A 12,837-nucleotide genomic window follows, 5' to 3' on the forward strand; every position below is an offset into this window, starting at 1 on the left:
GCCTGCTGAGGTACAGAATTACCTGTACAGAATTACCTCAGCAGGCAGAATGGCTTTCATTGTGCTTGTAACCCCATCCATCCATCCATCCATCCATCCATCCATCCATCCATCCAGATGAAGATGGATATCTTCCTCCGCCTTTCCGGGACCGGGTCATGACATTGTTATCAAAGTCATGAAATCATCCTTTGAATATGTGTTCACTTCAGTCATTAAATAAAATCAGTTTAAAACATGATCTGAGTCCAGAATAATTTTCAATGTATAAATAACCAACAGAGGCAGTTCTCCATTGAATATTAGTAACATTTTGTTAGATTAAAAGCGCTACAAGTAATGTCAACATGTACATGGACAATTAAATAATTCTAAAGATGAATTCAGCTGATTTTATGAGTGATTGTTGGAAACCTGCCAGCTTTCTGCTCTATTTAATAAATCACATCTCTTCAGCGGCTCCACTTTGGCACCAGTCTGCTAAAAAAAACACACATTTTAGGATTACTTTATCTTTTTCAGATGTGCCCCTTTTTTCATGTCTTTCCTTTTACCATCCCTTATTATTTTATTTTACCGAGATTTCGACTTAGGCCATGGTAGAAAATAACGGAGAACTGACCGCGGTTCACCGCCGCAAGCGCTGTCAGCAGAAGACCTGCTGCTCAGCCCAGCACCATGCACGGCGCATCCGCCGGTGGTCCTGGGAGTCTGGGAGTCAGCTGGTAGCCTGTCACGACCAGATCAGAAACACACATGCACACACACACAAAAAAGGGGGAAAAAAAAAAACAAAAAAACTTTTGAGGAGTCCGCGCCTTCAGAGCGGACGAACATTTATTTATTTGACAGGGACATTGCACAATACATGTATTGCACAGACCAGATATAGCCAGAAGCTAATTTTCAGCTGTAGTCCCTGAGCAGAGGCAAAGTGAGGCAGGTTTACATGGTGCACAAAAGTCCACACTAAAAATACAATTAATATACAGCACAACAGCAAGAGACACCAACAGAATTAAAATCAACCCAACAGCAAGTCACAAAACAGTTACAAAATGATTTAATATTTACAACAACTTCTCATTACAGGATTACTTTTGCAACAAGACATCGTAGGTTAAAACTAACCTGTCTCACGACGGTCTACATGCGTACAACTTTTAAAACACCTAGTGATCACGAACCTGACTATCTTTTAACCAAATTTTCAAGTTAAAGGTGCTGTAGGCAGGATTCCGCATCTCCGCCATCTTGCTTAGGGTTACCTCAGCAAGATGGCAATTTGACCCATCTAAGATGGTGATTTGAAACCCAGCACAGCCAATCCTGTCCTGTTTTCTCTGACATCATGCCCTTGCGCAAATTAAGCCCCTCCCACAAGAACGTGTGACGAACGCCCCTCGACCAATCACGGTTAGAGCCTCAGGGGCTCTTCTGATTGGTCAAAGATACCTGGAGCTGTGGAGATTCCTTTTCAGCTCAGAACAGAGACAGATGGAAACGCTGTGCCCTCACGGTAGTGCAATTATGCTACACTCCTAAAGGATTATCAATGGATACTCTAACATTTAATCCAAAGAAAACACAGAAACATTAGCATTGACTAGCAAAATCCTGCCTACAGCACCTTTAAGTTCAAACTATTGTAGAGTGTTACACTCACGAACAGTTAAAGGCAGAGAATTCCACAGCCCAGCAGCTTTTACAGAGAAGCAGTTCTGACTGAATGTGGAGGATCTAAAGTTTACACAACTGTACTGACGCCTACTTCATCAAGTGATTTTACGAACTCTTTGAGGGGCTGAGGTGCCAGATTATGCAGTATTCTATCCACAAGACCGACAGAGAAGATAATACAATTTTCAAATGTCAACAATGTGTACTTTTAACAATTTTGCAATAATGATGTGAGATTGGTTTTTTATCTAAAATTTTGAGAGCCTGTTTGTACAGACTTTTGAGTGGCTGTAGCACAATATCATTTGACAAGGACCAGGTTGTAATACAATATCTGAAGTGTGAAAATGTCATTGCATGTACATATAATTTGGCAGCATCTGTGCTCATTTGATTACGAATGTGCCTAAACTGGTGTAAATTAAATTTTAATGTTTTTATTAGTTTTGGTACATGCTTTTTGAAAGACAAGGTCTTGTCCAGCACAAGACCTAAATATTTAACGGAATCTACTTCCAAAGGTTTTTGTCCTTTAACAACAATTTCTGGTGAAGGATGTTGATTATCGGTTTTAGAGAAAAACATACTAACATATTTATTAAAATTTTATGTCAAACATGATTGTATCATCCAATCAGAATTTTTTTCCATTGCACCCTGGAGCACAGCTGCTGCCTTCTGACTTGTTTTTGCGTGAACATAAAGCACAGTGTCGTCTGCGCACATTTGCGTGTGCACTTCAGGACAAACCGCTGGAAGGTCATTTATATAAACACTGAACAAGAGGGGGCCCAAGACAGAACCTTGTGGCACCCCCACAGAGCTGGCTAAAAAAAGAGCACATAGTGCTCTTAATTCTTGTGCAGTGTTTTCTGTTCTTTAAATATGATTTGAACCAGTCTAATGTCTCAGTGGAAATATTATGCGATGATAATTTTGTCATAAGGATGTTATGGTTTACCGTGTCGAATGCTTTTTTTCAGATCTAAAAATGTGGCCCCCACTGCCCCTCCTTTATCCAACATTCCTTTGAGTTGTTCAACTGTGATCTGACATACCAGAGATAAAATTAAAAGACTTAATTATCCTGTTAGGTTTATTTGAAAATATTAGGTCAATCAATTTGAGTTTTAGTTGTCTTTGTTACTCTTGTAGGTCCATTTATTAATTGCTCAAAATTGTAACTGTTTGTTATTTCCTTTAACTTTTTCCTGTAGTTTTTATGTGTCCAGTTTATATTAAAATCACCAAGTACAATCACTTCCTTTCCAAGGTTATTTAACTCTCGAAAAATTTCTTTCAATGAGATATAAAAATTGATATCAGAGGAGGGTGGTCTATAAATACCAACTAAAATAAATGACATCCGAGGTGACAAATTTATAGTTATAGCAATGCATTCAATCTCAACTTCCAGTTTTTCTTGTACATGTATCTGTTTACATTGTAAATGTAAACATACATGTGCTCCATCCACTCCCGTCGCCTTTCACGGCGCCCGTGTCCACAACAGTCCGAATAACAAGCGCTCTCGCCCTAGGTTGTTCAGGTAGATCCAGATGAGCTGTACCGGAGACCCCCGTAACATTAGCTTCTCTGTGGGCTAAGCAGCTAGCGTCGCAGCTGCCAACTTTGTTTATATCGCGACTGTTTGAGATGGGGCCAGGGCATTGATGAACGCCTCCCGATAGAAGTAAACACGGGATAATAATCAGCAGCTCATCTTGCGACTGACGCTCAGCCTTTTTGTTGCGTATTTTTTTAAAGGAGCTCATAAGACTTGGAAACACAAAAGTAGCAGCAGCAATGGTCTTTCTGTAGCCAAAATGCTTTCCCCCAAAACAGTGAATGAGGGCAACATTTGACTCCAACAGGCTACAAGATCCACATGAATTTAGGTGTCAAGTGCAGTCCTCAAACTTTGGGACTGATAGCGTTAAAATAAACGCATAAAGCAGATAGGCAACCTGCACGCCATACCTGCCGCACCTGCCTGCCGCCATCTTGAAGGCCCCTTGAAACATATAGCGAAACTTTTCCTAATCAAAGCAAAACCTGTTTTTTATTCTGGTCTAAACAAATTTTTGTCCAGTCTGTGGACAAAAATAATGATTCAAGATATCCCAGAATTAGCATCTGCAAATTCTGGAATATTAGGTCCAATATAACATGTCACATGCTATGCCTGATTTCTCTGAGACAGAAATTAAATCATAAAATAAAATAAAGCACCCCTAACTTTTTATTTTCTCATTCTATTTGCAGTCATATAGTCTGAGATTATAAGTTAAAATGTGAATTTTCTGTTTTTAAGGTCCGGCTCAGGGATGCGGGGGCTACCTGTCACTGCCAATGGGCACGTTTGGTTCACCAGATCCAAATCTTGACGGCCGCTATGAACAAAGAATGAACTGTCTGTGGACGGTTGAGATGCCCATTAACAACGCCGTTAATCTGACCTTCAGCAGCTTCGATCTGGAGACGTCCTCTGACTGCCGCTATGACTCTGTCAAAGTAAAGACTCAACAATTAACATCAAACAACACTGTTTTTGATATTTCATTTCATTATTTAACTGCTGTTTTGTAATCCACATCACCATCAGGCTTTGATTGTCCTTTGTGAGGTTTGTACTTCTTCTGAATGTCCATCAGGTGTATGATGGAGACAACGTCAACTTCCCCCTGGTTGGAGCTTTCTGTGGGAACTCCACACCTGCTCCCTTTGTTTCAAGTGGAAATTTTCTGACGATTCACTTTGTCACTGATGGCTCAGTACAGAAGCGTGGCTTCAACGCCACCTACGGGGCACTACCATGTAAGACAGTTTGTATTAGAGTGATTTTGTTAGAAATTCTCCATATTCATGAATTAACATTTCATGAGGTTTGTCTTCTTTCAAAATGTGTTTATTCCCTCAGTGATTTGTGGAGGTACCCTCAACGCCACAGCGGATGTTCAGACCGTGACCTCCCCCTCATTTCCAGTAGTTACCCTCCGTTCACCTCCTGTCGCTGGATCCTGGATGCCCCACCCCAGGAAACCATCCGGGTGTCGTTCCAGACATTTGTTCTGCAGCCCAGCCAGAGCTGCATCACTAACTACCTGGAAATCCAAGACTGGCCTGTGGTGAGCCAATGAACAGTGACTGTAGACTGCTATAGAGTCAACGCTATAGACTTCAAATACAGTTCCAGAGCTCAGACTAGGCAAATCCCAATTCTCTGCTTAATCCTCAATCTTACTCCTCATTCCTCAAAATGCGCGCTCCTGTTAAGTGTTGTCCCGTTCCTAAACAAGTAGAGGAAAGGAGCGAGACTAAGGGGCGTTATCTCCCTTAATTTTGAGATTCTACCAGACCTACCTTGGAGTTAAGGATAACCCAGAATGCTTGTTAAATAGTTCGTTTTGCTGTTATTTTATTAATGACAAATTTTGTATATTACTTTGGGAGTAATTGTATTAAGTTTCTATCACAGATAATATTTACAAAGGCTATTAGAAAGAAATCATGAAAATTCCTTTGGATGCATTTATTAACAAGGTCACACAGCAAAATGTTAAACATTTCTAAAGCAGGGCGCAGTACTTACAGTTATAAAGGGCGTTGTTATCGATCATTGACCAAAATTATTACTGCTGCTCTTTCACTTCAGTCCCCCCCCCACCGCGCTAAATTCTGCAGCGCCCGGACAACGGAGAGGAAAAAAAAACAGCGCTCCACACGTGTGCGCTGTCTCTCCTTCGGACGGTCCAAAGAAGTGTCGCGCTAGCCGCTAGCACCCTCCCGACGGTCCAAACCCCCCCCCCCACCACCACCACCGCTGGACGTAACTGTCTTTAAGGGTTGTCCCATTTCCAAGTGACATTACATTCCTTAACACTTGTTTTTAGGAGGCACTTCATTTGAGATTGAGGCTCAAGGTTGAGGAGTGAGGATTAAGCAGAGAATTGGGATTGAGCCTTAGTGAAGCCCTCATTCTACAAACACTAAAAATAAAACAAAACAAAAAAAAGCCACATCAAGGAGAGCAAAATGCTTGGTGTTGGGGGGAAACCAAAACAATTGGGGGAGAAATTATAAAATCACTGAAGTAGTTTGTCATTTATTTTTTAGCACTCACACAGCAGTTCAAGATCAGCTCAAGAAACATTGTGACCTGTAGAGGAGCCAGAGTGGGGGCAAGGGGGCGGTCGCTCCAGGGCCCACAAGGTCATAGGGCCCTGTTTCATGTGATGTGTTCACATTTACTCGTAAATAAATTATTATAATAAAATGTGTGTGCGAGAAGGTATACCATATGAGTGTGGGCTCCAATTTGGCAATTCTTACATTACGACTGTCCATGAATGCATCAGAGCTGGAAGCAGCTCTGATTGGCTGTGCGGCATGAACAAGTTTTTTCTTTGCACTTGATCTGAACTCTCTGGAGGAAAGTTAAACAGTATGCTAAACACTATGCTAGCCGCTAGCGGTACTACCCAAAACCTAACATCGGAGCCACTGGTGAGTCAGTGAAACCTTCAAAAATATTATCTTTATCAGAAAGCTGTGGTCTTAAACACCCTATTTGAATGAGCCTTGTGTTGCTCTCAACTACAAGAGACCGCCTAGTCTATTTTTTTTTCTAATATACTTGAATTCCAAAAGATAAGATAGCTGTGTCTATATCTGTCTGAATAGATTGTGTAATTTTTGACCAGCTGTGTTCATTTTATATTTAATCTGTATCAAAGATGGTACAGATTTAGCCAGTGAGTTTTTAATCTGATTTTTCAGCACCATGGACAGCGGACGCTCGGAGATTGACACCTGTCAGGCTGCAGTTGTCTGTGTGTGTGAAGTTTGTGAACTGGTTTGTGACTTTATTCTGCTTTCTGAGGCATGTAGGTTTGCTTGGCTCAATAAAAGGGGCATTAGTGTGTTGTTTGATGGTAGCATGAGGGATTGTTTGAGTGGTAAAATTACTGTCATAAGGGCCTGTCGAGAATGCTCCGCCCCCTCTGTGCTGAGACCCACGCTCCGCCTCTAATTGTGACCAAACAATTTGTGGCATGATAGTTTTAGATTCCTTCAAACATTGTGAAGATGAGTGCAATTGATCGGTCCAGCTGCTGATATCACATGGAAACACAGTGTGAGGTTTGTTTTCATAGGACTTGTGTATTGATCAAACATTGCTTCTTCCTTCCTGTTTCCTCAGGGAGACTTTGGGCAGTCTGACAAGTTCTGTGCTACAGATGGTCGTCCACCAGATTTCTACAGTCACGGCAGAACCGTGCTGATGCACTTCAGATCCGACGACTTCATGACAGGAAACGGCCTCAGTTTCACTTATCAAATCGCAAGTATGAACTGCGTGTGTGTGTGTGTGTGTGTTCTCGCCCTTCCTTGGCGATATCTCCTTCAAGAGGATCTACCAGAGTCCTGGAGCTGGAGGGTTCTGCAGGATCTACCAGAGTCCTGGAGCTGGAGGGTTCTGCAGGATCTACCAGAGTCCTGGAGCTGGAGGGTTCTGCAGGATCTACCAGAGTCCTGGAGCTGGAGGGTTCTGCAGGATCTACCAGAGTCCTGGAGCTGGAGGGTTCTGCAGGATCTACCAGAGTTCTGGAGCTGGAGGGTTCTGCAGGATCTACCAGAGGCCTGGAGCTGGAGGGTTCTGCAGGATCTACCAGAGGTCTGGGAGCTGGAGGGTTCTGCAGGATCTCAGCTGTTCCAGCACTGGTCTTCTGGACAGAGATCTCAGATGTGGTCCTGGTCTTTCCTGGAGCCATGCCTCCAGCTGGGGGGTTCCTGCCCCTCCCCCCATCACTCCTGGACCACTGCTGCCTCCACAGCCCTCATCTCCTCCTTGGTGGTTCTCCAGAGGTTCCTGTTCCTGCTTCCTGATGTTCTGTCTCTGGGGTTGATACACCCTCACTACTGCTCTCTGCTCCTGGTTCTCCTGGTTCTCCTGGTTCTCCTGGTTCTCCTCCACCATCATGTCAGGCTGACTGTCCATCACCAGTCAGTCAGTCTGGATCTTGTAGTCCCTCAGGATCTGGTCTTGGTTGTTCTCCACCCCTTCCGGGGGGTTCTCCATCTAGACTCTGGGTTCTCCAGTCCGTCCTCTCCACAGATGTTTCTGTAAACTCTGCCTCAGCCTGGTTCTGGTTCCAGGTCTGCCTGTCCCGCCACCATCTGGCCCCCTGCTGTGATGGTCTGTACTGTTTCAGGGGTTCCTGTCTCAAGTCTGGTTCTGGGGTCTGGTTTAGTCTGGTCCACCCCGGGTTCTAGTGATCTGGTGTTTAGGGCCTGTTCTATCAGAGCCTCTGTTCTTTCAGTCCTGCCTCTTCTGTTTGTAGGGGTTTGTCCTCCCATGATCCTCCTCTGGCTCCTGGTTCTCCCGGGGTTCCACTGTCTGAGGCATTCACTGAGCAGGTTCTCACTGGGTCATGTTCTGGATGTGTTCCTGGAGGGAGGATGTTTCCTCCTGGATGCTGGCTTTGACCTTTGACCCTCCCCAGTCCTCGGCCTCCAGCCTCAGGACCTGGACTTGGGGTGGAACCCTCCTGCTTTGTGAGGAGGTTCCTGGTCTTGATGTTGGCGGCTTGAATCTCTTCCAGTGTCCAGGATATTATACCTCCGAACTCCGAACAAAAGATGAATTTGGGGCAAACAAACTTAAATACTGTGTTGGGGCTTCTGAGACTGAGAGTGAAAAATAGCATCAGTCACCTTTAAGCTTTAAGCGATGTTGTGTGGACTGGTGAAAACTTTCTGCTGTTCTGATTGTAGTGGGTAGAGGATCGGGCAGACAGGTGGATTTTGGGGAGGGATTCACAGCTTGGTTCAGGTTCTATTGGTTCCCACTGAGGTTCTTTGGCTGTGTTCCTGGTTGTGTTCAGGCTGCAGCAGAACGTATGAGCAAGAGTACGGTTACCTGACGACTCCTGGCTGGCCTGACCTGTACCCCTTCAACATGGACTGTGTCGTCGTGCTGAAGGCGCCACAGAACAGCTCCATCTCCTTCTTCTTCAACAGCTTTAATATGGAGAGTCATTCCGACTGTCGATTCGACTATCTGGAGGTAAAACCCACACACACCACAAACCAGTAGACAGGGAACATGCTCACTGTTTCCAGCCTGAGGTACTTTTCAGCATATCCTCAAAGTACTCTTGACAGCATCTTGACAGCACCAACCGGTTACGAACACCTGAACGACCTGTCCTGGGCTCCTTCTCACTCCTCAGCAGAAAGCTGCTGGGACTAAATTGCACTGATTGAGTTGAAAAGAGTTGACAGATGGTAAAATCAGGACTGAAAAATATTTTGCTGATATGAATAAGCACAAATTTATCATCCTTTGTGTGTGAGCCATCTGTTTGTCAAGAAGAAACTCAGTGGCCCAAAGCTCAACAGACAACGATGAAGACAACACGAAAATGTGTCTGTCCAGCTGTACGGTTTATTAGGTGATGGGATGTAAAGCTCCATTTGGTCCAGATGTGTGCTGAATCATGTACTTTGTCTTTCAGGTTCGTAACGGCAGCACAGCAGACTCTCCTCTGATTGGTCGGTTTTGTGGCAGCACCCTGCCGAGTCCCATCTTTCCTCGATCCAATCAGCTTTATTTGCATTTGAAGAGCGACTTTTCCTTTGTTCTGGATGGCTTTGAGGCCACCTGGACATCCTCTCCTCATGGTTAGAACTGTATTTATTTGCCCACAGACCCCACAAACCTTTCTCATGATAACAGTATTCAATAGATTTTTGTTTTGCCTTTCTAACAACTGTTTCATTGGTGACCCTCACTGTTATCACATGGGGTCGGCAATGAAGAGGCATGGAAAATAAAAGTCTTTCAGGCTGAGCTGATTGGATTCTGTTCAGAAGGACAGTTAAGGCAGAGAACTTGGAACAGAGAAAAAAACACAATGTGTGACTTTAACTAGTATTTCTATCAAATTTGTTCTCTTTAAACTCTTGCTCTCATTTGTTTTCTCTGTTCCAAGTTCAGGAGCCATTCAGTTCAGTTTGGGTTTCTAAAGTTTAAGAAAACTACTTCATACTCAGCTACTCAACTGAAATACACACTCTGAATAACTTCCTTGTGGAAATTGGTTCAAAAATCTTTGCAAAATGAAAAATAGAATATGAAGCAGGAGAGAAATTCATTAACTCATAAAATAAGATGAAATTGTTTCTCGTGTCTCGGATCAAACAGTTTTCCCATGTTGCAGCCATGTCCTCCTTGATGCTGAATCACTTATCCAGGGTTCTGTTCTAGGTTGTGGTGGCACTCTGTATGGAGATCACGGATCCTTCTCAAGTCCCAACTACCCAGGAACCTATTCCAACGACACATACTGCGAGTGGAGCATCAGGGCGCCCAGAGGTCGCGTGCTAATGATCACCTTTGCTCAGATCAGTATTGACGACCCTGGAGATTGTCAGAACAACTTTTTGAAGTTGTATGATGGTCCTGACTCGTCCTCCCCATCTGTGGGACCGTACTGTGGGATGGTATGTTTTCATTTTACTCCTATTTTAGAGAGTTGGTCAGGTTTCTACAAGTTAAATGTTTCTGATGAGCTTCTGCATCTGTAAATTTCTCTGCTGTGAGATTAATTAGGTATATTGTATTGTTTACTGTTCATGGGTCAGAGAAACATATTCCTCTAACAAAGATGTCAGAAGGACACAACATTTTAAAATATAAGTCAAAATTCAATTTCTGAGCGCTGTCTCCTTCGATTAAATTCAACTGTCGGCAATATGCACCAGCAGGGTTTTGGGCTGGCCACTCATTGTTGGTATTGCAGCTTCAGTCCACAAGTTGCTGGGATGTTGAGTCTTGCTGCTGCTCGATGAGGCGCTCTGCTTGTGTGGAACTCGGCACCCACCCCTCCCAGTGTGTCACTAGACTGTTTTCACCCAAACAGTGTCACAGTGCAGGCTTTCTTTTTAAAATACATGTCCCACTTCCACTGCATTTACAAAAAAGGGTTGATGGACTTCCTTTTCTTCTTCCAGGAGACCAGCATCGCTCCCTTCACCGCCTCTTCCCATCACGTCTTTGTGGTTTTCCAGGGACGCTTCTCCACCTTACCATCAGGATTCAGGCTGACTTGGAGCAGCTGAATGAACACACAGTGCATTTTTCATCAAATGACTTTTAATGTTTGAATAAATGTTTGGATTTATTGCACAAGATTATTTGTGTGTGCGAATCCACTTGCTTTTTCGTTGGTTTTGAAAACAATGGCTGCCTGACAACAAAACAATACAATGAACAACGAGAGAAAAAAGATGAATTTCAGATTAATATTTGGAGCTGGATGCTCCTTTTTTCCACTACATTTCCACAAAGGTGAATTATCTGCAATCCCTTAAAATTCCCACACACACACACACACACACACCGATTGGTCTTTTTTTCATGAAGCAAATTCTGACCAATAGCTGTTTCCAAATCAATTAAAGTTGGTCTCTCTCAAAACTGTTAAATACCTGCAGTTGATCACACAGTTATCTCACAGAAACTCCTCTGAAAACGCAACATGTCTTCACCTGCTCAGTCTTTTCACATGACTGCAGAAAAACATGCAGACGAAGAACCAGACGAAGGCCAAACAGAGCCACAGTGAAAAGCTTGGTCTCACCAAACTAATGCATCAGTGAAGCCAAGATGGAAAATCTTTCCCAGCAGCCATAGAAATGTTCAAGGAAAAGAGAGAGACACACCATCTGCTGGAGCAGAGAGAAGAGAAGCGGTTGATGAATCCTCTTCCTCCTCTAGTTTAAGGGCAATTTGAAGTCTTGGATGAAGCAGAAGGAACTTCACATGTGTCACAGGCCAATTTTTCTTATTTTTTACAGACCAAATTGCTCTTAAACTAAACAAATATGCTTCTGTATGTTAAGTAACAGCTTCTGTTTGATTTTCAAAACATTTGATTATTTATTTTCCATTCAGATATATAGATACAGATACAGCTACAAGAATGTTATTCCTTCTGGAGTAAATCAATTAACAAATCAGTGACTTCATTGGTTATAGTGCATATAGCAACCTCCATGGCTTTGTTGATCAAGCTGAATGTACGGCAAAATAAACAAAATGGATCGTATACATAAATGAATGCACATCAGCTGCAAACTAGCCTGGTCTAACCCATAGAAGGTCAAGGCTTGTGGACCAACTGTGCTCGATTTTAAAATGTCTGGCCGTAATTTTGGGCATGAAAAAAGACCAATGTTTGAGTTGGAGGGCTTGCTGACAAACAGTGAAGAGTAAAGGTCACACAAAGTCACAATTGAACCTGAAGTCTACCAACTAATCACAAAAAGCAGGTGTGAAAGTGATTCTTTCTTTTGTCAATCGGCTACACGCTGTTGACACTGCTCCAGCACAGCCCAAAGTGCTTCACACTGCTGATCACATTCACCCATTCACACACCCGTGGCGGTGTCTGCCATTCAAGGCGCTCCACACGGATGGCCACTGGGAGCAGTCAGGAAGGACATTTGGACATGTGGACAGCAGGAGATGGGATTCTCAGTGAAAACAGTGACCACTCTGCTAGCTGAGCAATCATAAAACGAACAAGGTGCAAATGGAGTTCAGATGACAGTTCAAAATGATCATGGAGAAAAGTCTACCATGTCTACCATGTGTATGTGTGTTGGTTTGGTTTTTTAACCATATGCACACTGGACTTGTACTCTGTTCCATTGCACCATTTGCAAATTAAGAGATTCCTTTTGCACAAACAATACAAATGCCATGAATTATGTTAAACAGGTTTGTAAGATTAATTTTTGGAATGACGTGTGTGTGTGTGGTGTGCGTGTGTGTGGTGTGTGTGCGTGCGTGCGTGCGTGTCGTGCGTGTTTTGGCGGTGGAGGGGCAGATCTATCTAAAAAAGAATCTGTTTCTACCACAAATGATTCCTGAACAATACTTCAATAAACAAATTCATCATTTCACATTATTTTCTGTCATGTTCGGATTCATGGAATATTGACTTTAATCCATCATAAATCTGAACTTTCTGTTGCTGGGTCGATTTACTGGACTAGCTTTTTCTGAAGTGAGGCATAGATGCAGCAAACCTGCTGGAAGCTTTATGTCATTAAATTCCACCTCATTTTGCTGTTAAGTATTATTAG

The 12,837-nt window shown here is 43.1% G+C and overlaps 1 protein-coding gene across 1 annotated transcript in view; it reads left to right on the forward strand.

The window, feature by feature from the left end:
• cubn (cubilin (intrinsic factor-cobalamin receptor)) overlaps positions 1-10,806 on the forward strand; it is a 149,550-nt gene extending 138,744 nt beyond the window's left edge. Inside the window, 9 exon segments of the mRNA XM_030087572.1 lie at positions 3,995-4,194; positions 4,335-4,497; positions 4,601-4,663; positions 4,666-4,808; positions 6,884-7,028; positions 8,568-8,749; positions 9,201-9,366; positions 9,953-10,188; positions 10,699-10,806. Of these exon segments, the coding sequence (XP_029943432.1) occupies positions 3,995-4,194; positions 4,335-4,497; positions 4,601-4,663; positions 4,666-4,808; positions 6,884-7,028; positions 8,568-8,749; positions 9,201-9,366; positions 9,953-10,188; positions 10,699-10,806 (1,406 nt within the window).
• The last annotated feature ends 2,031 nt before the right edge of the window (positions 10,807-12,837 follow it).

This window comes from Salarias fasciatus, unplaced genomic scaffold (genome assembly GCF_902148845.1).
Source record: "Salarias fasciatus unplaced genomic scaffold, fSalaFa1.1, whole genome shotgun sequence".
NCBI lineage: Eukaryota > Metazoa > Chordata > Actinopteri > Blenniiformes > Blenniidae > Salarias > Salarias fasciatus.